A 25,476-nucleotide genomic window follows, 5' to 3' on the forward strand; every position below is an offset into this window, starting at 1 on the left:
ATCAACATCTTCCTCACGCATGGTATCCTGACTGCAGGGGCCATCTGAGGGACAATTTTTTCTCTTTCTGGGTTGCTGGGGTGGGGCTCATCTCCTCCCCTACTGGATCCCAGGAAAATGCAGACCATTCACCCAGCCTCCTGGCTTCTCAAATCCCGGACCCTGGCCCCACTCCCCAGACCCCTTTATCACCCAGAAGTACTCTGTGCATCTTAAAGTTAAGCCCTGATTCAAGGCCATGGCCTCCAGTGCTCCTCCAGTCTCCTTGAGAGCCCCAGCTAGGCCTCTGCACTTTGTCACAATCGCCCTGGCTTCACTCTTCTTCTTTGTGGGGCAATGTCATGCTACAAGATGCTGACCCCCTCCCGCCAACGTCCTCAGCTCCTGACCCTCCAGGCCCACCATTCTTGCACAAGTAAGGATGACTCCACTGCCACACCGCCTCCAGGTGCCCCTGACTGGGGCTGTCACACACACAGCCTGGACCTCAACTAGGTCCTTACTGCAGCCACATTCGTCCCAAAGAGTCCAGACTCGCCCAACTCACCAGCAGCGGCCGTTAGCTCACACCTTTGCCTCCCTCCTAAAACCTGCTACTTAAGACTCCCCACCTCCACTCTCCCAACCGCCCCTCCAACCTCAGAGAGAAGAAGGGAAATTAAGAGACTTCTTATCTTACGGCTTCTATACCAATCCTGAGTCCTCCCATCTCTCTGTCCTGCCATTTCAACAACAAAGGCATCCCGTTCCCTGAGAGGCGCCTGCCTCCACAGCCTCCCTTCCCTCTGCCTCCCTTCCCTCTGCCTCCCGTGCTCTGCATTCCCTCCTCTCACGGGCTGCCTCATCGCCTCACCTCCCATTGACCCTTCCATGTCCTGCTTTCTGGCTTCTGACCCTGATCCCTTCTGAAACCATCAGCATGTGGCACCAACAGGGTCCTTGTAACCAAGCCCAGTGCACCATCCAATGCCCAGCAGCACCTGCCACCTTTGCCCCCTTCCTCATTGACCCCTGCTCCCTGGGCTTCTGTAAGAAGACCACCTCTTGGTTTTCTCCTGCCTCTCACTCCTTCTCATCCCCTTCCAGGGATCTCTTAACTTGGAATATTTCCCAAAAGGACCACCTGCCTTGGGAAGGAGTTCAGAAGTTTAAAGAAGACAGGTGGTATGTACAAAAATCAAGGAGAAAATGAACCAAAAGTCACATCAATGACTTAAGTCACTGGAGAAAACATGCAAAGCTTCCACTAACAATGTAACCTGTAGAAGAGGGGCAAGTCCTTAATGTCTGGGCCGCTTGAAGAGCTGCTGCATCATCAGCTTTCACGAGGTCCCCCGTGGGAGTAGGAGGTGTTTCCTGGGGGCCTGCAGTGTTCCCAGCAGGATTTGGACTTGTCAGTGTGGGCAAGATTGGCCCCTGCTCCTGGCCACACTTTGGGAAACACAGTTCACCCCAGACCTTGCCCTGCTACCACAAGGCCCCACACCTGTACCCAGAAGGGAGAACCCGGGGAGAAAGCGCAGGTGAGGCCTGTCTGCCTTGGGACCTGAATCCAATGTCCCTAAGACATGAGCAGGAGTCTTAAGACCGGCTGTGACTCACACCCTGGGTTGCAGAGCGGCCTGAGGCTGCAGGCTGGAGGTGACCAAAGGCAGGGAGGAGAGAGAAGGTCTAGGGTTAAAGAGAAGATCCAGCTAACCCTGCCCCTGCCTCACCCCCTCGCGGGGATGAAGAGTCCATGCACTCCTCCTGTCCCCTCCTTTCGTGATTAAGCCTCACAGAGAGCCAGCCACTCGAGCCTGAGATGTGAATCCCACCCCACCTCCTCCCTCTGCCTTTCCCCACCCCAATGTCTTCACTCACTGCCAAATGCTACCAAGGCCTCCTGCTTAGCTTTGCTCCAACTGTCCTGAGTATCCCATTTTAATCTGATGCTTCTGACCCATCCAAGACAGCTGAAAGAGCCTTCCATCAACTGTTCCCTACAATCGTGTCAGCAAGTGTGACAAGATCCATCCTTTACCTATAGGAGAAAGCCACATGGCTAACTCAGCAGGGCAGTCCCAGTTCCCCATGTTGTGCACTGCCCAATCCACAGCCCAGCCCCACCTCAGCACTACCCACACCCTCCCATGGTCCAGACGCACAGACTCTTGTTCTTACATCGTTTCATGACTCCCACCCCTTTTAACCAGCTATTCCTCCTACTTGGAACATCTTTCCAGACTCCCTATTTACTGTCTGTCAAACTCCTACTCACTCTCCAAAGCCCAGCTTGCGTGCACTTTTTTTTTTTAAAGGCTTCTTGTCTCCCTCTAAAGTGTCTCACTTCCAGTTCTGTGCCCACACCTGGCTGTCAGTCTCCCCACTGCCACCCAGGAGGGATACATTTCAGCTCATTCATGCATGTGCTGGATCCCACGGGAGGTCATGAGCTCCTCAAGAGTATTCATCTTTGCAGCTACAGATTCTGACCAGGTGCATAACACTGAACAAATGATCCAGAACATTGCTCTAAGGCAGTACCAGGTCAAAGAGAGCCTCAGCCTTTCTGAACTCGAGCTCTGCCTCGTGCCCTGGCCCCTCTTCAGCCCCAGGGGCATCCGGATCTCTGTCCTCCCCATCACCACTGACCTGAACACCCAACTACTGGCAGCCACTGGCCCCAGTCCCACACAGGCCCTGGCCACCTGCTGCTGCCTCTCTGCGGATGGGCCACGGACAAAGCCATTCACACCTGTAATCCACATCCCAGAGGGGCAAGTCAGGCCCTGCTCCCATGACTGCTCATCAGGACAGGAGGACAGACGGTCTGACACTCACCCCTGATGCGGGATTGGCGGTCCAGCCCAGCTCTGCAGTAGCCGTCCTGGTGTCCATTAAAGTTTCTGAAGGTCAAAAAAGAAAAAAATGGTGCGTCAGAAGAATTACTGGACAGTGAAGTTACTTAGGACTGTAAATGTCAGTGCTAGGAACCCTGGGGCTCCTCTGCAGAGCCTACGGCTGAGGGAAAGAGGTCTGCTAGGAGGACGCAGCTCATGGCAGAGTCAGGTACAGATCTCAGGTGTCCTGATGCTAAGGCTCTACTGAATGACCCCAAGCCACCTGGGGGATGGTGTGTGACGTCATCTGCCTACTCATCACTTTAATCCCGAGACATGGCATCTTCTCACATCACTCAACCTATGTGCTCTCCACAGGCCATGCTGAGCCAATAGCCAAGCCTAATTCCCTTGGTGGCAAGTCTTTCTCAGCCACCTCCTTCTGATTTCTGACTCCCTACTCCTTTCTCCCCACTCCTCTCCTCTGCTTCCCCTTAGGCATCCACGTTGACACTCTCAGCTGATTTCCCTTCAACTTCTCTGGCCCCAACACTCCATCCTCCTGCAGGTCCTTTTGCCTCTGGGCCCAGATACACGGCCACCCCCTTCCCAAGACTCTGCTGAAAGCTCATGCGGCTTTGGCAAAGGCCTCACCCCACACACAAACACACATCGCAGACCCCAGGGGCCTGCTTCCTGGTCACCAATCCCTCTGGCCAGTAAGGGAAAGACGGACACCCTGACTTGGCTATGAGCTCCCAAGGGCAGCAAGGTGGCTACAGTACACACAGCAAGGTCACCAGGCACCATGTAGCAATTACAGAGCTGATATTTACTACAACTGTTGTCGGGCACATGGCAGTGAAGTGTCCTGAAAGCAGGGCACCTTTTTCTTTTTTCTTTCTTTCCTTTTCAATCTATTATTGACTGTTGTCAGCCCTACCTCTCGATGGAAACTTCTCCCCAAAACCCGACTAGAGCTTTGATCAGCAAGTCCAAATGCCCTTTTGTTTGCAGGGGGTTTGTTTGTTGTGTAGCGGGGTTTGTGTGTTTTGGCTGTACTACACGGCATGTGGGATCTGGACTGAACCCGTGCCCTCTGCACTGGAAGCAGAGTCTCAACCACCAGACCACCAGAGAAATCCTTTTTTTTTAAACAGCAGCTTTACTGAGGTAGAAATGACATACAATAAACTGCACATAATTAAAGCATACAATTTGATAAGTTTTGACATATATTCATACCCATGAAACCATCACCACAATCAAGAAACATAGCCATCATCCCCAGAAGGTTCCTGTCCCTCTGTAATCCCTCCTCCCCTCTTGCCCCTGCCCCACCCTGTCACTGTCCCCAGGCAATAACTAATCTGTTTTGTGTCACTATAGGTTAACTGGCATTTTCCAGAAATTTATATAAATGAAATCATATAGTATATTTTCTTAACCTGGCTTAGCTCAGCATAACTAAGACTCACCGTGTTTGTGTGCATCAATATTTCATTCCTTTACGTTGCTGAGTAGTATTTCACTGTATGGAGAGATTGCATTTTGTCTACCGATTCACTTGTCATTTCCATTTGGGGGCTATTACATGAGAGTGTATGAGAGTTCCAGTTCATCCACATCCTTGCTAACACTTGGCATGGTCAGTCACTTTTAATTTTGGCCATTTTAACAGATGTGCAATGGTATCTCATTGTGGTTTGAATTTTCATTTCCTTAATGAAGAGTGATATTAAGCATCTTTTCACATGATTTCTTGTCATCTGTATATCGTTTAGTGAAGTGTCTGTTTGATATTTTTCCATTTTTAAATTGGGTTGTTTCCTTATTGTTGACTTTGGTAGGTTCTTTATTCTGGATACAAGTCCTTTATCAGACCAGATGGTCTACAAATATTTTATCCCACTTTATGACTTATCTTTTCATTCTTTTAATAGCATCTTTCAAAGAACAGAAGTTTTAAACTTTGGAGAAGTCTAATTTATCAACTTTTTCTTTTATGGTTTGATATCACACCTAAAAAATCTTTGCCTAACCTAAGACTACAAAGGTTTTTCTCCTACCTAGGTCTATGATGTATCTTGAGTTAAGTTTTGCCTAAGTTAGAAGCTATGAAAAAAAAAAAAAAGAAGCTATGAGTCAAATGTATAATTGTGAGAGTTTTTTTTTTTTTTTTGGCATAGGAGTGCAGAGTTCCAGAAGGGCACCTTTCAAAATCACACAATGGTGCTCTTTAGGCTAGTGGAGGTGTCTTATGCACTTGAACTTTCCAAGGCATATATCAAAGCACCGGGCACAGCACACCCTAGCTGAACAGGAGGCTCAACAAACAAGGGCACAGGACACAGACTTGACGTGTTGCTCTGGTTTCTCCCTACTCTGCTTCCTTTTCTCCTGAACATCCCTCCACCCCCCGTGAACAGTCATTCTCTGTTCTCTATTCCAGGCAGGAGATGGGAAGTATGAATGCAGAAATTTGGGCCCCTTAGGAAACAAAACGGAGAAGGCGATGGCACCCCACTCCAGTACTCTTGCCTGGAAAATCCCATGGGCGGAGGAGCCTGGTAGGCTGCAGTCCATGGGGTCGCTAAGAGTCGGACACGACTGAGCGACTTCACTTTCACTTTTCACTTTCCTGCATTGGAGAAGGAAATGGCAACCCACTCCAGTGTTCTTGCCTGGAGAATCCCAGGGATGGTGGAGCCTGATGGGCTGCCGTCTATGGGGTCGCACAGAGTCGGACACGACTGAAGCGACTTAGCAGTAGCAGCAGCAGGAAACAAAAGAACTCCTGGCATAAACCAAAGGATAAGGAAGAAACCTACCCCACGGGCAGGACTTAGGCAGTGAAAATAAAGTCATAAACGAGGAGCTGTGCTGAGCCAAGGGGTGTCCTGTGCCCTTGTCTCTAGTGCTCAATCCCAGAGAAGGGATGGTGGGAGTCTGTCCAGGTGACAGGGCCTTGGACACACAGCACCCAGGCCTGGAGTGACCCCACCAGGAGGACATGGCATACATGGAGCAGACAGAGTCTTTGGGCCAGAACAGGTCTAATGAAGGGACCCCAGAACCACCCCATGGTGACCTGCATGGACTATACCCACGGCTCAGATGGGGTCCAGGGTATCTCAATGGGTACCAGTAGGGACAGGTGCTAACAGGTCAGGGAGGCACCTCCTCACAACCTGACACTACACAGCCCGCCATGACAGCCTTCTGCCTCCCAGTGGAGTCGGGGCTCTCACTGCAAACAGGGGAGTAAAGCAAATACAGTGAGCTGGGTTTACTAGCCCGTCCAAGCTCACTTGGAGTTGGATCAAGAGTGGTGCCCCTTGCATAACTGAAGGAACGCAAGCACAGGAACAGACTTCTTGAGTTTGTTTTCTCCTCCGATTCTTCTGACAGCTGGGGAGGCCGGTTCCTGCACTGAGCAGCCCTCCTTCTCCCCCGCGTCTCCACTTCGCAGCACTAATAATGATCATAATGACACACCAGATTTACATAATACATGTCTCCAAAGGCACTCCATGAGGCCCTGGAGAAATTCATCTCCATGATTAAAATGCCGTCGCCAGGTGGGCCTGAAGCAGGAGTCACTGAACCCACTTGGCAGAGTTAGGGACCAGAGTACAGAATAGCGTAATGCCTCCTTCAGGGTCACACAGCCTCCCATCCTGATGTTGATAGCCTCAAATCTCAGCCTGCTGCCTACTGGGCAGACATGGGTGTCTGCAGACTCTGCAGTGCCCTGGGATGGAGGATCTTGCTCATACAGCTAAGAAGCCACAAAAGCCCCCCAGAACAGCACATATTGCAATAAAAATGTATATGGAGGCACTCCCCAACTTCAGGATCATGCTGAAGTGCAGTGAAGAGCAGAGGACATGGGCAGGGAGGGAACTAGAGTCCAGAACCAAAAGTAAGAAACAGCCTTCACTCCTAAATCTTCCAAGGTTTGTTCTGCTAACCCCATGAATACAATCTAAGAGTTCATTATAGTCATAGTTACCTGCTCAAGGGCTATAATTGAATCTGTTTCTAAATAATTTTTCCATCCACCTTCTTGGACAGAAGTTGCAACGAGAAGAATCCATTTTTCTTTCCTGCCCGCCGCGGAGACGGAAGGCCACCAAACCATAAACCATCCACTCGATATGATTAAGGGCAGTTTCTTTTCTGGCACAGAGCGCTCCTGATTATGGCATTACACTCTGGTGGGGGCTGAATTAAAGTGATTTGAGGAGGTTTACATCTCCCTGGAGAAGAAGAGAGTGCTCATTTGCATTTATAAAGCATATTGAGAGTTCTGGCAGAAAGTTATGGTGGAAGCACAATTAAATATTTACCATCACTTCTGCTCTCAAACAGTGGCATGGGGACCAAGCCAGCTGGAGGTGCATGTGTTGCTGTCAGATCGCAGCCCTACAGGGGACAGGACTCTGGGACCCATACCCACCACCAGCCTCTGCTCTCTGGGTGTGCGTGCTCACTGCCCAAGGGAGAAAAGCTGGGAGGGCAGCGAGGGCACTGGTGTAGGCAGATGGGGTCCAGGCCCCACTTCTATCACACAGTGACCATTTCTCTCCCCTCCCTCCTCATCTGCAGAACGGAGGAGGGCTCGTGAGAGCTCAGGGACAAGAGCGGACTGCGTGACACAAAGCACAGCAAAACGAATGCGTTTATTAATATAACTTAACCACTCCAAGCGTCAGTTTCTTAGCTATGAAAAGGATCTAATGATGGTATCTGTAAAATACCTCTAAGATTTCTATAAGAATTAATGATCATAGATACCTACTGATCATCTACCTCCTTCCTTTAAAGACCCAGGAGTGACATGAGTGGAGAATATGGCAGCAAATCAGAGCAGTGGGTTCCCTGGAGGGACTCTTGGTCCAGGGGAGAGACAAGAAGCAAAGTCTCACTCAGCATTCCGTTCTGGCTGAGACCATGAGAAGGAAACCAAGAAACTCAAAGGCATGGACGTGTGGGGAGTAAGTGGGTCCATCCCCAAAGACACATGCCACTGTCTCTGGGCAAAGGCAACACTGGCCTCCTGGGCAGGGCTGGGCTATGCTGAGGGCGAGGAATGGAGACAGCCCATGCCACCTGGAGAGACGACAGAGTGACCAGGAGAAGCAGAGACAGGTCGATGCAGATGAACTGGGAACCATCCCAAACCTAAGAGGCGGGTGAGGAAGACTGAGCCAGAGGGGAGGGGAGGCCACAAGGGGAGACAGAAGGGGGTCTCTGGCAGGAGCCGGCCAGACTGGCAAGAACCCGAGAAGCCTGGGGCACGTGAGCAGCCTGGTAGAAAGACGCCATTTTCCCAGGGAACAATTTCCCTTCAGTGGTTTTGGTAGGGAAACCTTCAGGGTCCCCCCTCCAACCACGGGGGGCCGCCATCCGAGGGTCAGGGTGGTGGGGGCAGGTCTGAGCCCCCTACACAGAGGAAAAGGCAGCTGCCACCCAGCTCTGCAGACGGTTCCCCTTTCTGTCTGGATTGGCACCTTGGGATGTATTGACATTTGGGATGAATTAGATGCCCATCATGGTGAAAGAGAGCTAAATAAACCCTCTCCTTACAGTTCTGCCACTCTTTCTGGAGAGACATTAATCAGACATTCAGCTGAAAATATTTACAACGTCCTTCCGTGGTGGTAACAATATACAACAACATACACAGATGGAATGGGGGCTTCCGGGCCTCCAGTGAGCAGAGCCTCATGTGTATTTGATAAGGCAAATTCAAGAACCTTCCAAGCAGGGAAGAACCAGCGCGGCCGTGCAGTCACTGCCTGGTGCAGCCTTCCGTGGCTCACAGAGCTCCTGAAACCCAGGAGCCACAGCCCAGAGTCGCTCCACGAATCCAGGTCCTCCCAGGTAAAGGCCAGGAGTTGGAGGTCAGCCCACTGCAGCCCAAGCCTCTCCCTCAGCCTTCATGAGGGGCTGGGATCACTGGAAGAAGGCTGAGATGCGTGGCATCAGGGGGTGATGGTCCCCATTCAGCAAAGGTTGTCTGAGTCGCTCCCACAGGCAGGTGGGCACTGTGCAGGAACCAGAGACAGAGCAGAGGAAAACAGACACCCTGGCCCTCAAGGACTTTGCAGACAAGTGGGAAGACAGAAATTAATCAAATAACCACGCAGCTAAATCTGCAATTACGGCCTCGCTGAGCGGCAGGAAGGGGAATCCCAGGGACAGTTGTGAACACTGAATAAAATGACAGGTCTGTGAAGCCTGGTGCACAGCTGACACTTCTTGCTTTCCCAGCCCCGGCTGATGGAGGCACAGCGACCAGCCCCTTCACACACACACACACACACATACACACAGTTGTCCCAGGATTGAGTCCACACTGGCAGGAACAGGACATGTAGTGAGCAGTCTCCCCCACTCCCAAATCCAGAGTGTGCCAGTGCTCACAGTGTGCTGGGCAGCTCTGACCATGGTGAGGCCCTCAGCCTCTCCATGGGACCCCTATGTTGCCCTCCAGACCTGAACTCATCACAAGAACCTGAGCATTTCCTGGAGCTCACTCCTCCAGCCAGCATCCCAGGCTCCTCGGTGCCCCTACTCATGGCCTTGCTCTGTCCATCACTGTGGTCTGCCAAAGATGCAGCCCAGGTTCACTGCAGGGGCCTCGTGGGGCTCTTTCTCCAGGTCTTCCCTGGGGGTGTATCCTGTCTTCATACATCCTGTTCACTGGGCAAAGAACTCCTAATGATGCCCACAAGATTCCTCAGGTGTCTGCCACTCCCGCAAACCTCAGCCCCTGACACAGGGTCCCACAACCAACAGCTGCTCAGCTCCACCTTCACACTTGCCCAGACTTCCTATTGCCAACTCAGTCCAGCCTCCCGGCAATCTCATCACCAACCTTCTGAACAGGCTTCAGGTTGCCCCCCAGGACAGAGGAGCGAGAGCTGTGCCAGCTCTGGGTTTGGAGATGGCTCTGGTTGAGCGTAAACTGGGAAAGGCACCAGCTAGCCTCAAGGACTCGTGTTCTGGCGTAACTGGGCCCTGGGCCCAACACAGCCGGTGAAACGGTGTTCCAAGCAAGCCTTTCACATCCCATCCCGCGTGTCCACCCAGGCAAAGGTTCTTCACACGCGCCCTGCTCCACACTATCCCACTGCCATTCCCTGGAGCCCTTCTGGGAAACCTCAGGCGCATTTAGCTTTGATTCCTTGTTCTCCCCAGTCCATCATCAGATCACTCACCATGCCACAGTGACTCCTGCATCTTCTTCACTGTGTGTTCCTTTCCAATTATCAGCAACTATGAGTCTAAGGCATCAGCCCTGCACAGTGGGACCACAGCAACCACCTCCTAGCTGGTGTCTCAACAGAGGCTCCATCTGTACCCTTCTCCACACAGCTGCTCAGTTTAGCTCCTGCTGTCCATGTAACTAGTTCAAAGGCAATACTGCCACATTTAGCAAAGCCTTATAGAATCTCGGTTCCTCTGATCACCCAATGATGTCACCCCCGAGACACTGGCCAAAGGAAAACAGAAGGCTCTATATCAAGAAGATATTCATTGCAGCATTATTTAGAACATGAGAACACTAGAACCAGCCTATCCAGAGGGGAAGGAAATGCAGGACGGCACACTCATGTTCACACTCCTGGAGTGTAACCATGTCACAGCATCAGGATGTCAGCAACTAAACACAGAGCAGGACACAGAACTGTGTCTGCCCCATGGATGCAACTCTGGAAACAGCGCTTCAGTGGAGTGAAGTAGCAGCATGACTGCAAAGACCAGAAAGCCAAGTGCAAGAGCTCGTAGGTCAGGGACACCAGTTTACTATCACTCACTCTTTCTTATTCCTATGCTGTTTTAGAAGACACACGTTCAGAAACAGAAATTTAACCCACCTTCTAAAAACCCCTATTTCATCCCATCTCACTGCCCTACTTTATGATTTCCAAAGTCTCTTCACTAATCCAAGATATGCCACAAACTTCTGGCCTCCATGAAGCTTCTGCTCCAAGCCTGGCTTTCCCAAATTGACCTTCAGTTTCCCAAAGGAGATCCATCATCCCCCACACCCAACTTGTGCTCAGGCAGGGCCTCCTGCCTGGAATGGCTTTTCCCTCTTCTCTACCTGAATTCTGAATCTTTCTTGCCCAACTGTGCTATAAGTACTTTGAGAAGGCATAGCTGTGACTTACGTCCTATAGACTTTAATCAGATGCCTTCTGTAGCAGAAATGCTCCATCAGCTCTGGAGACCTGGTTCAAGTCCCAGCTCCAAGACTAACAAGCAAATCAACATCTGAACATCAAAATCTGATTTTCCAGAAAGAGGTACCTCCCTTGCATCTCTGAGCCAGTGAGACCAAGTCCAGAAAGATGCTCTGTGTATTTTTAACAACACCCATTGGAATAACATTTATTTACTGTTAGATGGCATCACCGACTCAATGGACATGAGTTTGGGTAAACTCCGGCAGTTGGTGATGGACAGGGAGGCCTGGCATGCTGCGGTTCATGGGGTCGCAAAGAGTCAGACATAACTGAGCGACTAAACTGACTGACTGACTGTCTCTGCCAAGTACAAAATGTAAGGTGAAGAGGAACAGTTATCACATGAGTCTCCATTGACTGGTATGTAAGAGGGGCTGATGAGAAAGAGAAGTAAGCCTGAGTAAATGGAAGGAGCCAGTCCAGCCCATCTGCTGAATGACTGACTGACTGAATGAGTCGGAACAGGCACTTAAACCATAAATACAAACTGTGAAATTTGCTCTTTTAAAGAACACAGATAAGTGTAGTCCTCCACACCACACCCTTCTCCTTCTGTTTCTTTCATTTCTCAAGGTACAATTAATTATCATAAATAGAAGCCACAGCTTAAATGGGTCAGAGCATAGAAATGTGCCTCTAGGAGGTGGGAGGGGCTCTGGGTCTGGTCCTGGTTTCCACATGGCAGAACCGGTAAACAAGCCAGAGGCACAACTCTGATTTCCCTCCCTCCCAGAGCTCTACCAAGTGAGGATCCCTGGGAAGGAGACCAGAGCATGGGGGCCTGACATGGGCTGTTCAGCTGGGGAGCTAGAGAGGGCTGGGGACAAGCCTCAGAAGGGCTGCCTTCTCTGCCCAGCCCAGCCCAGCTCAGACTTGGTACCTGGCTTGGGAGGGTCCCTCTCCTCTCTGGCCTCAGCAGGTCACTTCTGGCCCTCAGTCCCTAGAGTGGTCTGTAAGAAAGATGGAAAGAAACCAAAAGGAATCTCTGGAGCTTGAACGGACCCTTCTGCCTCCTGAATCCCCAGGTCTAGCTTGGTCTTATGGTGACTTAGCAGTGCATAGGCCAGTACTTTGCAAATGCTTTTTACTAATAAAATATAAAAACTGATTTAGGAGATGTATTAGTTTCCTCCAGCTGCTATAACAAAAGCACAAAATCTAGGTAGCTTCAAACAACAGAAATGCAATGTCTCACAGCCCCGGGGACTAAAAGTCCAAAATCAGGGTGTCAGTAGGGCCATGCTCCCCCTGAAACTTGCAGGCGAGAATCCTTCTTGGCCTCTTCTAGTTTCTGGGGTCTTCCTGGCAGTCTTTGGTGTTCTTTGCCTTGAAGTTGCATCATTCTGATAAAAAGCAAAGACATGACTTTACCAACAAAGGTCCTATGGTTTTTCCAGTAGTCATGTATGTACGTAAGAGTTGGACTATAAAGAAAGCTGAGCACCGAAGAATTGATGCTTTTGAACTGTGGTGTTGGAGAAGACTCTTGGGAGTCCCTTAGACTGCAAGGAGATCCAATCAGTCTATCCTAAAGGAGATCAATCCCGAGTGTTCATTGGAAGGACTGATATTGAAGTTGAAACTCTAATACTTTAGCCACCTGATGCAAAGAGCTGACTCACTGGAAAAGACTCTGATGCTGGGAAACATTGAGGGCAGGAGGAGAAGGGGATGACAGAGGATGAGATGGTTGGATAGCATCACCAACTCAATGGACGAGTTTGGGTAAACTCTGGGAGTTGGTGATGGACAGGGAGGCATGGCATGCTGCAGTCCATGGGGTTGCAAAGAGTCGGACATGACTGAACAACTGAACTGATCTCTGCCTTCAGGGTCACGGGTGACCCCAAGTGTCTCTTTCTTCACATGGCCATCTTAGAAGGTATCAGTCATATTGGGTTAGGGGTCCAACCTACTTTAGTATGACCTCATGGTAACGAATTATATCCACATGACCCTATTCCAAATAAGGTCATATCATAAGGTACTGAGGTTAGGGCATCAACCTAGGCAATCATTTGAAGCCAAGGAAGTGTCACTAGACACTCATTGCACAAGTGCTTGACAAATCAGAATTGGTCCTCTAACAGCAAGCACTGCCATACCCTGTGCTTGGTCCTAGTGTGGGCAGTGGAGTGTCTTAAGGGCTTAAGGTCCCAGCTAGGTCCTAAGGCCCACTCTGAAAGGTGGGCTTTGGTCCTCCAACCCCAGTCCGTCCCGGCAGTCTTGACTGAAAAGCCTCGGCCCTCCAGCTGCCCTCTAGTTTCTCCTCAGCCCTCCTTGTCCAACCCCCAAAGGACCCTGTCGCAGCCTCCTTCAACCATGGACACCACGCACGGGGGATCTGGGATGGGGCCGCAGCCTCAGCATGAGTGTACCGAATGCCTCTCCTGCAGGCTGCCCGCTTAGACACACTGGGCCCTGTGTGGTCTCACCCAGGCCTAAAGGGAAGGCTGGCGATGTAGCCCAAATAGCCAAGGGGCTCCCCTGACCCCACCTACACTCTGAGGCCCAGGGAACACAAACACATCAGGCCTTTCCTGGGCCCCATGTTATTCTCAGTGCCCTGGTGCTGGTGCAAAGCTGGTGAAGCTGGTAAGCAGGGGTACCAGCCACAGCTCTACAGCCAGATCCCAAACCCAGTGACCCCAATACTACCCTCTTCAGCACATGCCTCCCCATCCCATGGGGCATGGGCTCTGCAGCCAGAGGGCAACAGCCTCCAGCAGCCAGGCCTGGGGCCCACAGCACCTCTGCTGGGCTGGACACAGGGACATTCTGGGTTAACCAACAACAAATGTCTGTATAAGGGCCCTGGTCAGGGATGGGGACCCATGGTGGCCTGTGGAATGGGGCGGGGGGGAGAGGGTTATGGACTCACGCACACGCATGCCCGACAGCCCGTCCTGTTCATGAGTGTGGCTCCAGCAGCCTCTGCTACGGAAAGCACAGGTCCTCTTGGGCCAGGGCGGCATGGCTTCATTCTTCAAAACTATGGCTGAAGAATCACCGGTTTGAGAACAACAGTGGTGCTGGGTAGTGGTCTCTCTCATCAACAGTCTCACGTGCCACCAAGGAGGGTCCCCTCTTGTGAAGCTACCAAGAACTGAAGGCAAGAGTCTCTCCTCACATCCAGAGAAGCTTGGGAAGAGGTCAACAAGCAGCTCAAACATGACTGAGCAACTCAGTTTCACCCTTCGAGTTTTCCCCAGGGCCAAGGTCAGGGACAGCATTTCAGAACAGAGGCAGGGCCCCCACACACCTGTGCTATTACGTACTCATCGTCCTGATGGATCAGGACCACAGGGTCCACCTTTCACAGTGAAAGGATTTCAACAGTGTTCTTGCTCAAGTGGAGGTGGAGGCTCTGTGCCAGGCCCGCCCTTGGGAGACTGTTCCCTTGTGGGGCCCAGCCTGTCCCCTCCCCACGCCCCTACACTTATCCTGCATGGCATGCCACTCCCATCTGGCTCCTCAGTGGAGGAGGGGATTTGGAATTCAAGGACTGGCAGCTGCTCTCCAACAAAAGAGAAGCCCTGAGCAAGTGAGACTATACACAGGCGCAAGGAAAAGTGGAGACTGAAAGTCTTCATTTTAGGCACAAAATGCCAAACAGCCCCTCTGTCTTCTGCCTGATTCCTTATCTACATTCTTTTCCTTTTATCTCAGCTCCCTTTCCCATTCCAGCATCTATATTTCCTGATCCTTCAAGCTGGCCAGACACCCTCAAATCCACGTGCATCTCTCCTACGTCTGAAAATACCCCATAGCCAGAGAACTGAGAAGAAAAGTGTGTCTCACCCATCCTGGCTGGGGATCTCTGGCCCTCCACAGCATCAAATATCTGTAGGCAGAACCTAAACCAGCCAGATGGTGTCAGTGAGTACAGGCAAGGTAGACCTGGGAGGCTCCTCTCTGCCCAGGCATGATGGTCAGCAGCCCCGGGCACACCCAGGTCATCAGGCACTGGGGGGCCTTTGACCAGACCTGTAGCAGAGCTCCTGCCCAAGCCCTCACCTCCTCCTGACCCAGCTTCCCACCCCAGCACCAACACGGGTGCCTTCCAGCAGCAAGGAGAGAGAAGAGAACCACCCAGGACCGTTGTGGTCCAGGGACATCCTTTATCTCTCTGCTCCAGCACGCTGATGGTGCCGGCCTGGCTGAGTGCCCACTGCTCAGTGCTTCACCTGTTTGCATTTTTGTGGGGAGAGTCAAAGACCCATTAAAATGGAGAAGCCTGGCATTTTGCAGTCTCCTAGCACTGAATTCTAAGGGAGATTAGATCCGTTTGCCCTGGCCATTTTGACAGCCCTGTTAGTTGGCGCCAAGGGCACACAGGTAAGAATCATGCATAATAAGCCAGCTGCCTCCGCTCCTCATCCACAGGAGGAAAGAGGGCTCCTCACTTGCTGGGGGATGCGGGCACCTGGGGGCATCAATCACCCTGGAGAAGAGAGGGGAGGAGAGGTTGCACGCCCATGCAAAATGACTCTCTGCAGCCCTAATGAAGGCCAGCGATGGATGGTGGCCTGGGCTCGTTAATCAGAAGGAACATGCTGCCGTCTGCCTCTCCTTCCAGCCCTCCTGTGCCCGCATCCTGGATTGATCTGTGGCACAGTAACTCTCAGATGTCACTGCCCCCTGCCAGGGGCACCAGGGAGAGGACTCTAGTAGGGACTTGGGGGATGTGCCAGAGAAAATAGGAGTGGGGGCTGGCAGGCAGGCCCTGGCCTTCTCCTGGACATATCCTGGACCAGCCTGGGGCTGATGACTCCCAAGGGGCCACCAGAGCTAACACACCCCCTTGGGGCCTCTTCACAGAGTGCCTCCCACCAGATACACAGACATCCTCTTCCAGGGGTCTGTATCCTTGGCATGGCCATGGAGGGGTGCTGCCCCACGGCACCACTCTCCTGGCCTCCAGCCTTCATGCCCAGCCCACCTTCCTCTCTCCAGACAGCCAGACTCCATCCAGAAAAAGGCCCAGAGTGGTCAGTTGGCCACCCAACTGTTGTCCACCCCAGGAGCATGGGCAGAGAGGGTCCAGGCTCTCATCACATGCTGACGGCAGGGCCAGGCCAACTCCACAGGTCTGCTGTCTCCTGGTCTGTCCCCTCTGACAAACTGATGGGGAGTTGGCCACCCTTCTGCTCATCTCACTTTAGTTGCTTGTTACATGGAAACAACTGCATAAAATGTCTCCTCAGAGCTGAGGGTGCTGTCCTAAGGCCTGGGTGTGTGTGGGAGGGCATCTGGGTTGTGATGTGGCATTTGTCCAGTCTCCAAAGCCTGACGGCTCTCAGAGGGTGACAGTTCCTGCCCTGGGAGGTTCAGGTCCCAGACTCCCCCCTACCCTCCCTTTCTGGGGCAGAGGGCAGCTCAGGCATTCCTGGCCAGAGCAGATGAAGAGCGGGACTCCGGCTACCAGGCCTGCCAGCCCCAGCTGGGGCAAGCCAGCAGGACCCCTCTAAGGCTAACAAGGGAGCCTCAAATTCTCTGGAGATATTTCTGTACAAAGGCATTCACTGTGGGGAGGACATTGATGGCGTCGAGACTGTTTGGGGTCTCAGGAAACGCTGGGTGCTGGGGGCCAGTCAAGTCTATTGATTGGAAAACACAGATACAATAGACGCATTCCCGGGGTGCTCCCCGGCTGTCTTGGCGATGATAGAGGGTTCTTAGGAGCAGGACTGACAGGCAGCACGACGGGCTCCCTGACAAGGAGAGGCACAATGGCGAAAGGTCAATTCCCAATGCCAGGAGGCATCATGGAGGTACAAGGGCAGCACCAGAGGGGCTGTGGGCATCACCCCACTGACCACGACACCCACTCAGCTAGAAGAGGCCAGAATTACGATCTCACAGACCAGAGGGAGCCATTCCCCTGGCAGGCTCCTCCCTGGGTCTGCTACTGGTGCTCCTATCATCACCTCACAGATGATGGGGTCATGCGGTACAGGAGGGCGGGTTCAGAGCCCAGGACAGACCATCACAAGCATTCAAAATCCATCCAACAGAACAGGGGAAATGACGAAAGGCAGACAGTGACTGAGGCTGCCCTGAGGGTGCAAGGGGAGGTGGAGTAGAACGCAGGCTTCAATCACCAGGGAGGTTCCTGCAGGAAGCATGATGGGGCCTCCACCTTGCAGCCAGCAGCCTGTGAACTTGGGGCCTGATTCACAGAGCAGGGCTGGCACATCGGTCAGGCACAGACGGTCCACAGATGAGACTGACATCACTCACAGAGCCTATAGGACATGGGTCAGGGACTCGCTGAGAAGGAGCCCGGAATGCAGGCCCTACAGAGCTGGGGTACCAGTGGCACATGGGCTACACCCTCAGGGCGGGAGGAGAGCATGGCTGGGTGTTCAGGCAGGCTTCCACAGAGGGTGCTAGAGACTGTGGCCAAGCCTAAGAGAAATGGACAGATGCGGTGGGGTGGAGGGTTGGTATGACGAGGACAGACTCTCTCTCAGAGGCTCTGCCTGAGAGGAAGCACAGCCCCTGTCTCCTGACCGAGGGCCATGGGGGCCCCTGGAAATCTCCACCTCTTCCTCAGGGCCAGAAGCTTACAGGGAAGGCTGTTCATGGACTTGGCCTTGCACTCTTCCTGATGGCATGGGGCAAAAGTACTGTGACTCTCCATTGTGGTTTTTTGGACAAAAGAACAGATTGAAAAATCAAGTCTGCATTTCTCCTCCTTTGAACTGAAAAGAGATTAAGTTCAGTGACACAGGATCTGGAGCTCTGTTCCCTGTCCTCCAGCCTGCACCCGATGACCAATCCAGACTTCACCTGCCCACTCACTTCACTTCTTGCCTACCCAAAGGCAATCGGAGACTAGGCCCAAATCTGGGTGCCACTCTCAATTCAGAATCTCTCAAAGAGGGCTTCCCTGATGGCTCAGATGGTAAAGAATCTGCCTGCAATGCAGGAGACCGAAGTTTGACCCCTGGGTAAGGAAGACCTCCTGCAGAAGGGAATGGCTACACATTCCAGTATTCTTGCCTGGAGAATTCCATGGACAGAAAAGCCTGGCAGGCTACAGTCCATGTGGTCTCAAAGAGTTGGACATGACTGAGCAACTAACACACACACACACACAGTCTAAAAAGCTCCAGAGACTTGGTGCACTCCTCCTCCTCAGCTTCAGGCTCTGATCCAGCACTCTCACCAGTCGGTCACTCAATCTTTGCTTGCATACCACCCAAGATGAGGCACTCACTACCTGCCCAGCTGGGCCATTTTCTCATCAGAAGTCTGGCTCCTGGGATTTCCTTTCTTCAATACTTGCTGTGCCCATGGCAGCTCTTCTGAGTTTTCTCTCTCCCAGTCCCATGCTCTTGGCTCAATCAGCTCTCCTTCCAGTCCCCACCACCTCTGACAGATCTGAACATCACATGAGAGGGAAGGGGGCTGTCACATCCTGCGGGGCACATCCTCTTTATCTCCCTGCAGATCCCCTTACCAAGCATGGGGAGGTAGGTCCCCATCCTCCCCCACCAAGCATGCCAGGGTCTCCTTAGGAGAACCAAGGCTCCTCAGAGCTCTGAATCCATTGCCAGTGCCCCTTTCGAGTCTCTTCTTCCTGGCCCTCACCGCCCTTCTCCTATTCCCTCTACCCACTCCCTTTTTGTGCTGTTGTTGCTGCTTAATAGGGTGTTTCTGGGATGAATAGTGTTTTCAGCTCCTGCTGGGAATACATCCGGCCTTTCCCAGCCCCGCCCCTGTCCTCATGGAGCTGGTGAAGGTCTAAGGAGAGCTGGGCCCAGACAATGAGCCAGCAGACTCACTTGAGAACTCACAAAAGCCCCATTTCCCTCCATGTAGCAGAGTGACAGGCACAGAGAACCCCTGCCTGCATGCCGCCCATATGGGATGCTGTGGGGGCTTGGGGCCCCTGAGCAGAGAGGCTGCAGCTCTTAGAGCTGCAGATTCCCAGGGGCTTGGCACAGTCCCCACCTCATGTGGTCACTGGGAGCACCAGCACCTCCAACGCTGACATGCTGGGGCCTCTGGGTGCACATACAGAAGGGCCCATAGCCTGTGTTTAGATTCTGAGAGAAGAGGGCTTATGGAAAGGAAGACAGGCTATGAAGCTCCCTGCACTCCAGGCTTCCTGAGGCTGGGCAATGTGCCTGGAGAGGCAGACATGGAACATTGGCCCCTACGCATCTGCTGTGAGGACAGGTGAATGGATCAGCGACTGAGTCTGTAAGGGGATGAGACCCTAGTGGGGGTGCCAGCTCTGGCCTCCAGCATCTCAGGGAGGAAGCTTACCTGGAACACACTGGTCCCTAACTCTGCACCAGGAGACCCTAACTTTAAGGGCAGCAACATGCAAATCCTGGCATGTGGGAGGGAAGAGCACAGGTGAGGCAGATTTGCACATGGACTACTACCCCTCGCCTCCCATGGACTGGTGAAATGTGGACCGATTCCAAGACTTCTGTTAATTTCTAAGTTGAGTAATGCAACCAAGGATACAGTCTTTATTGTAAAATACCCATTCTCTTTGCCTTCTCTTGATATCCATCACCAGTACTACTGGCTGGCTTTTATGGGAAGGAGGCAGGAGCTACCTTCTCCCTGCTTCTTAAGGGTCACTCTAATGAACATGACATGACATCATAACATAACATAATGATGATAAATGGCAAATAGCAAGCAACTGTGTCCCTTTGGCAAGTCCACTGGTGCTGTGATTCAGATTCACATCTCAGCAAAATGACCTGGAACTTCACTCTACAATAGTCATAATTCAGTGTTAACTTTGGGAAAACTAGAGACAACAAGCTGTGTTTTCTTTATGTTTCACTAAGATCCTTGGACTTGCCTCCCCAAACTAGAGAAATGATGCCCAGCATTATTTACCAGTAGAGGAAAACACACGCCTACCTCCTTCAGAGGCCCCTTACCTTGTCAGCCATGCTGTAGTGAGGAGAGCACTGGAGTTAAAGCCACAAGGCATGGGTTCTAACCCAGGCTGTGTACATAAGACCAGTGTGGCCTGGGCAACCCACAAATTCTGAGCCCCATATTTCTCACAGGGAACATGGGTGTAAATACCTGTTTCTCAAGGAAATAGGAAGATCAAATGAAATGTGAGTTGTAGAGTGTCTATTATTGTACCTAATCTATCATTCATTGATATTACCTATTTTTATTTCTAAACAGTTGGATAAAAATTATTCCTTTTATGAAGGATATAAGTCAAGACTTCTTTTCTTTTTTCGGCATGTGGCTGGCTGGTTGGTTATTCTAGCACCATTTGTGGAAGACACTATCTTTTGTTCCATTTTATTACTTTCACTCCTACTTACAAATCCTAAAAGATGATGTTGTTAAAGTGATGCACTCAAAATGACAGCAAACTTGGAAAACTCAGCAGTGGCCACAAGACTGGAAAAGGTTAGTTTTGATTACAATCCCAAAGAACGTTCAATTCATTCCAATCCCAAAGAATGTTCAAACTATAACACAACTGCACTTATTTCACATGCTAGATCAAAACCCTTGGAAGTTGGGCTTCGACAGTATGTGAACTGAGAACTTGCAGATGTTCAAGCTGGATTTAGAAAAGACAGAGGAACCAGAGATCAAATTCCCAACATCTGCTGGATCACAGAAAAATCAAGAGAATTCCAGAAAAACAGCTACTTCTACTTCACTGACTACATGAAAGCCTTTGACTCTGTGGATCACAACAAACTGTGGAAAATTCTTAAAGAGATGGGAATGCCAGACCACCTCACCTGCCTCCTGAGAAACCTGTATGCAGGTCAAGAAGCAATAGAACCAGACATGGAACAACTGACTGGTTCAAAATTGGGAAAGGAGTACGTCAAGACTGTATATTGTCACCCTGCTTATTCACTTATATGCAGAGTACATCATGAGAAATGCTGGGCTGGATGAAGCTCAAGGTGGAATCAAGATTGCCGGGAGAAATATTAATAACCTCAGATATGCAGATGACACCACCCTTATGGCAGAAAGTGAAGAGGAACTAAAAAGCCTCTTGATGAAAGTGAAAGAGGAGATGAAAAAGCTGGCTTAAAACTCAACATTCAAAGAACAAAGATCACGGCATCTGGTCCCATCACTTCATGGCAAATACATGGGGAAACAAAGGAAACAGTGACAGACTATATTTTCTTGGGCTCCAAAATCACTGAAGATGGTCACTGAAGCCATGAAATTAAAAGATGTTTGCTCCTTGGAAGAAAGCTATGACAAACCTCAGTTCAGTTCAGTTCAGTCGCTCAGTTGTGTCCGACTCTATGCGACCCCATGAATTGCAGCACACCAGGCCTCCCTGTCCATCACCAACTCCCAGAGTTCACTCAAACTCACGTCCATCGAGTCAGTGATGCCATCCAGCCATCTCATCCTCTGTCGTCCCCTTCTCCTCCTGCCCCCAATCCCTCCCAGCTTCACAGTCTTTTTCAATGAGTCAACTCTTCGCATAAGGTGGCCAAAGTACTAGAATTTCAGCTTTAGCATCATTCCTTCCAAAGAACACCCAGGGCTGATCTCCTTCAGAATGGACTGGTTGGATCTCCTTGCAGTCCAAGGGACTCTCAAGAGTCTTCTCCAACACCAGAGTTCAAAAGCATCAATTTTTTGGTGCTCAGCTTTCTTCACAGTCCAACTCTCACATCCATACATGACTACTGGAAAAAACCATAGCCTTGACTAGATGGACCTTTGTTGGCAAAGTAATGTCTCTGCTTTTGAATATGCTATCTAGGTTGGTCATAACTTTCCTTCCAAAGAGTAACTGTCTGTTAATTTCATGGCTGCAATCACCATCTGCAGTGATTTTGGAGCCCCCCAAAATAAAGTCTGACACTGTTTCCACTGTTTCCCTATCTATTTCCCATGAAGTGATGGGACCAGATGCAATGATCTTCATTTTCTGAATGTTGAGCTTTAAGCCAACTTTTTCACTCTCCACTTTCACTTTCATCAAGAGGCTTTTGAGTTCCTCTTCACTTTCTGCCATAAGGGTGGTGTCATCTGCATATCTGAGGTTATTGATATTTCTCCTGGCAATCTTGATTCCAGCTTGTGCTTCTTCCAGTCCAGCATTTCTCATGATGTACTCTGCATATAAGTTAAATAAGCAGGGTGACAATATACAGCCTTGACGAACTCCTTTTCCTATTTGGAACCAGTCTGTTGTTCCATGTCCAGTTCTAACTGTTGCTTCCTGACCTGCATATAGGTTTCTCAAGAGGCAGGTCGGGTGGTCTGTTATTCTCATCTCTTTCAGAATTTTCCACAGTTTATTGTGATCCACACAGTCAAAGGCTTTGGCATAGTCAAAAAGCAGAAATAGATGTTTTTCTGGAACTCTCTTGCTTTTTCGATGATCCAGCAGATGTTGGCAATTTGATCTCTGGTTCCTCTGCCTTTTCTAAAACCAGCTTGAACATCTGGAAGTTCACGATTCACGTATTGCTGAAGCCTAGCTTAGAGAATTTTGAGCATTACTTTACTAGCGTGTGAGATGAGTGCAATTGTGCCATAGTTTGAGCATTCTTTGGCATTGCCTTTCTTTGGGATTGGAATGAAAACTGACCTTTTCCAGTCCTGTGGCCCCTGCTGAGTTTTCCAAATTTGCTGGCATATTGAGTGCAGCACTTTCACAGCATCATCTTTCAGGATTTGAAATAGCTCAACTGGAATTCCAACACCTCCACTAGCTTTGGTCGTAGTGATGCTTTCTAAGGCCCACTTGACTTCACATTCCAGGATGTCTGGCTCTAGGTCAGTGATCAAGCACAGGAGTGGCCGAGAGGAGCTACCCCCCCCCACCCCCAGAGGCCAGGGGTGGCAGCCGGGAGGAGCTACCCCACACCCGAGGTCAGGGGCAGCGACTGGGAGGAGCAACCCCACGTCCAAGGAGCACTGGCTGAATAGGCGCAGGAGGGCCAAGAGGAGCTACTCCACGTTCAAAGTAAGGAGGGGTGGCAGTGAGGAGACACCCCTAGTCCAAGGTAAGGAGCAGCAGCTGAGCTTTGCTGGAGCAGCCGTGAAGAGATACCACACATCCAAGGTAAAAGAAACCCAAGTAAGACAGTAGGTGTTGCGAGAGGGCATCAGAGGGCAGACACACTGAAACCATACTCACAGAAAACTAGTCAATCTAATCACACGGACCACAGCCTTGTCTAACTCAGTGAAACTAAGCCATGCCCTGTGGGGCCACCCAAGATGGGCAGGTCATGGTGGAGAGGTCTGACAGAATGTGGTCCACTGGAGAAGGGAATGGCAAACCACTTCAGTATTCTTGCCTTGAGAACCCCATGAACAGTATGACAAACTTAGACAGCATATTAAAAAGCAAAGCCATCACTTTACTCACAAAGGTCCATCTAGTCAAAGCTATGGTTTTTCTGATAGTCATGTACAGATATGACAGTTGGAGGCTTAGCACTGAAGAATTGATGCTTTCAGACTGTGCTGCTGGTGAAGACTCTTGAGAATCCTTTAGACAGAAAGGAGATCCAACCAGTCAATCCTAAAGGAAATCAACGCTGAATATTCATTGGAAGGATTGATGCTGATGCTGAAGCTCCAATACTTTGGCCACCTAATGCAGAGCTGACTTATTGGAAAAGACCCCTATGCTGGGAAAGATTGAAGGCAGGATGAGAAGGGGACAGCAGAGGATGAGATGGTTGGGGTTGCAAAGAATCGGACATGACTGAGCAACTGAACAACAAAATTATTTTCACTCTTTATCAAAGATCAGTTGACCAGTGTTAAGTGGGTCTACTTCTAGGCTCTCTATTCTTTTTGTAAATATCACACTGTCTTGATTACTGTAGCTTCACAGTAAGTCTTGAAGTTAGGTAGGGTCAATCCTCCAATTTTGTTCTCCTTCAATATTGTGTTGGCTATTCTGAGTATTTTGCTCTTCCTATAAACTTTAGAATCAGTTTGTCAATATCCACAAAATCTTTATTGAGATTTTGATTGCAATAACATTGACTCTGTGATCAAGTTGTGAAGAACTGAAATATCAGAAATATAGTCTTTCTATCTATGAACATGGACTATCTCTCCTTTTATTTAGTTCTTTAGTCCTTCCTTGAATTGATTCATCAGTTTTACAGTTTTCCTTCTACAGATCTTACACATATTTTGTTGGATTTATAACTAACTACTGCATTTTGGAGAGTGCCAATGTATGTATTTTATTAATAGTCCCTGGCTAGCCCTTGTTGTTGTTTTCAGTCACTCAGTTGTGTCTGACTTTTTGTGACCTTATGGACTGCAGCACACCAAGCTTCCCTGTCCTTCACCATTTCATGGAGCCTGCTCAAACTCATGTTCATTGAGTCGGTGATGCCATCCAACCAGCTCATGCTCTGTTGTCCCCTTCTCCTCCTGCCTTCAGTCTTTCCCCACATCAGGGTTTTTCCTAATGAGCTGGCTCTTCACATCAGGTGGCCAAAGTATTGGAGCTTCAGCTCCAGCATCAGTCCTTCCAATGAATATTCAGGATTGATTTCCTTTAGGATTGACTGGTTTGATCTCCTTGCAGACCAAGGGACTCTCAAGAGTCTTCTCCAACACCACTTAAAGTCTATATAAAAGTTTTCACAGATATCGTCACATTTCAGAAGACCATTACAAGACAAACATTAGACCTACATAAACTCCCTGAGCCCCAGCTTGAGATCTTATTACACAAACTGGACATAATATAATCAGTCAAATGAGTCTTGGCTTGCATTCTCCTAGACCTATACAGACAATACACATCTTTGTTAGGAGAAGCACAGCTCAAGGAGCAGTCTTCCAGCCCAGCCCAGGAGTACCTCCTCCCAGTTGGCCTTAGTTTATCACTGGCCCTCTGGAGCGGGGCTGCTAGGATGTGCACTGCATAGCTTACACTGGCAGTTGGCAAACTTTCTATAAAAGTCCAGATAGTAACTATATTTGGCTTCATGGGCTACAGGGTCTCTGTTATAGCTGTTCAACTTTGCCTGAAAATAGGCTACAGGCTATTGTTTGCCCACTCCTTTTCTAGACAAGCAAGGGTTCTGGCATGGACAAATGTGCTGACACTTGTTTAGTGATATTTAAATTTTTTTTGTAATTTTCATCAATAAATTCATTATTTAGCATATAATAATAGCATATCCTTCCAGCCATCAGTATACCTACAAACTTTTCCATTTAGAACACCAGAAAGACACCAGCTGGGGCCCTGAGAATGTTTGTAAATGAAAACAAAATAAATAAGCTTTATATTCATGGATAATTTTAGCAAAGATTACCTGTGGAAGATGACTGGCCCAATTCTGGCTTGTGATGCTATCCTCTTGAGCTAACTGGTTTCTACCAGATTTGGGAAGGTATTTGAGTCCTTCCTG

At 50.1% G+C, this 25,476-nt stretch overlaps 1 protein-coding gene across 1 annotated transcript in view; it reads right to left on the reverse strand.

Moving 5' to 3' along the window:
• The window catches only part of EPHB1 (EPH receptor B1), a 465,091-nt gene that overhangs the window by 322,714 nt on the left and 116,901 nt on the right, over positions 1-25,476 (reverse strand). Inside the window, exon 2 of the mRNA XM_027545449.1 lies at positions 2,824-2,888. Within this exon, the coding sequence (XP_027401250.1) occupies positions 2,824-2,888 (65 nt within the window). The remainder of the gene's footprint in view (positions 1-2,823; positions 2,889-25,476) is intronic.

The sequence above is a fragment of the Bos indicus x Bos taurus genome, chromosome 1 (assembly GCF_003369695.1).
Source record: "Bos indicus x Bos taurus breed Angus x Brahman F1 hybrid chromosome 1, Bos_hybrid_MaternalHap_v2.0, whole genome shotgun sequence".
NCBI lineage: Eukaryota > Metazoa > Chordata > Mammalia > Artiodactyla > Bovidae > Bos > Bos indicus x Bos taurus.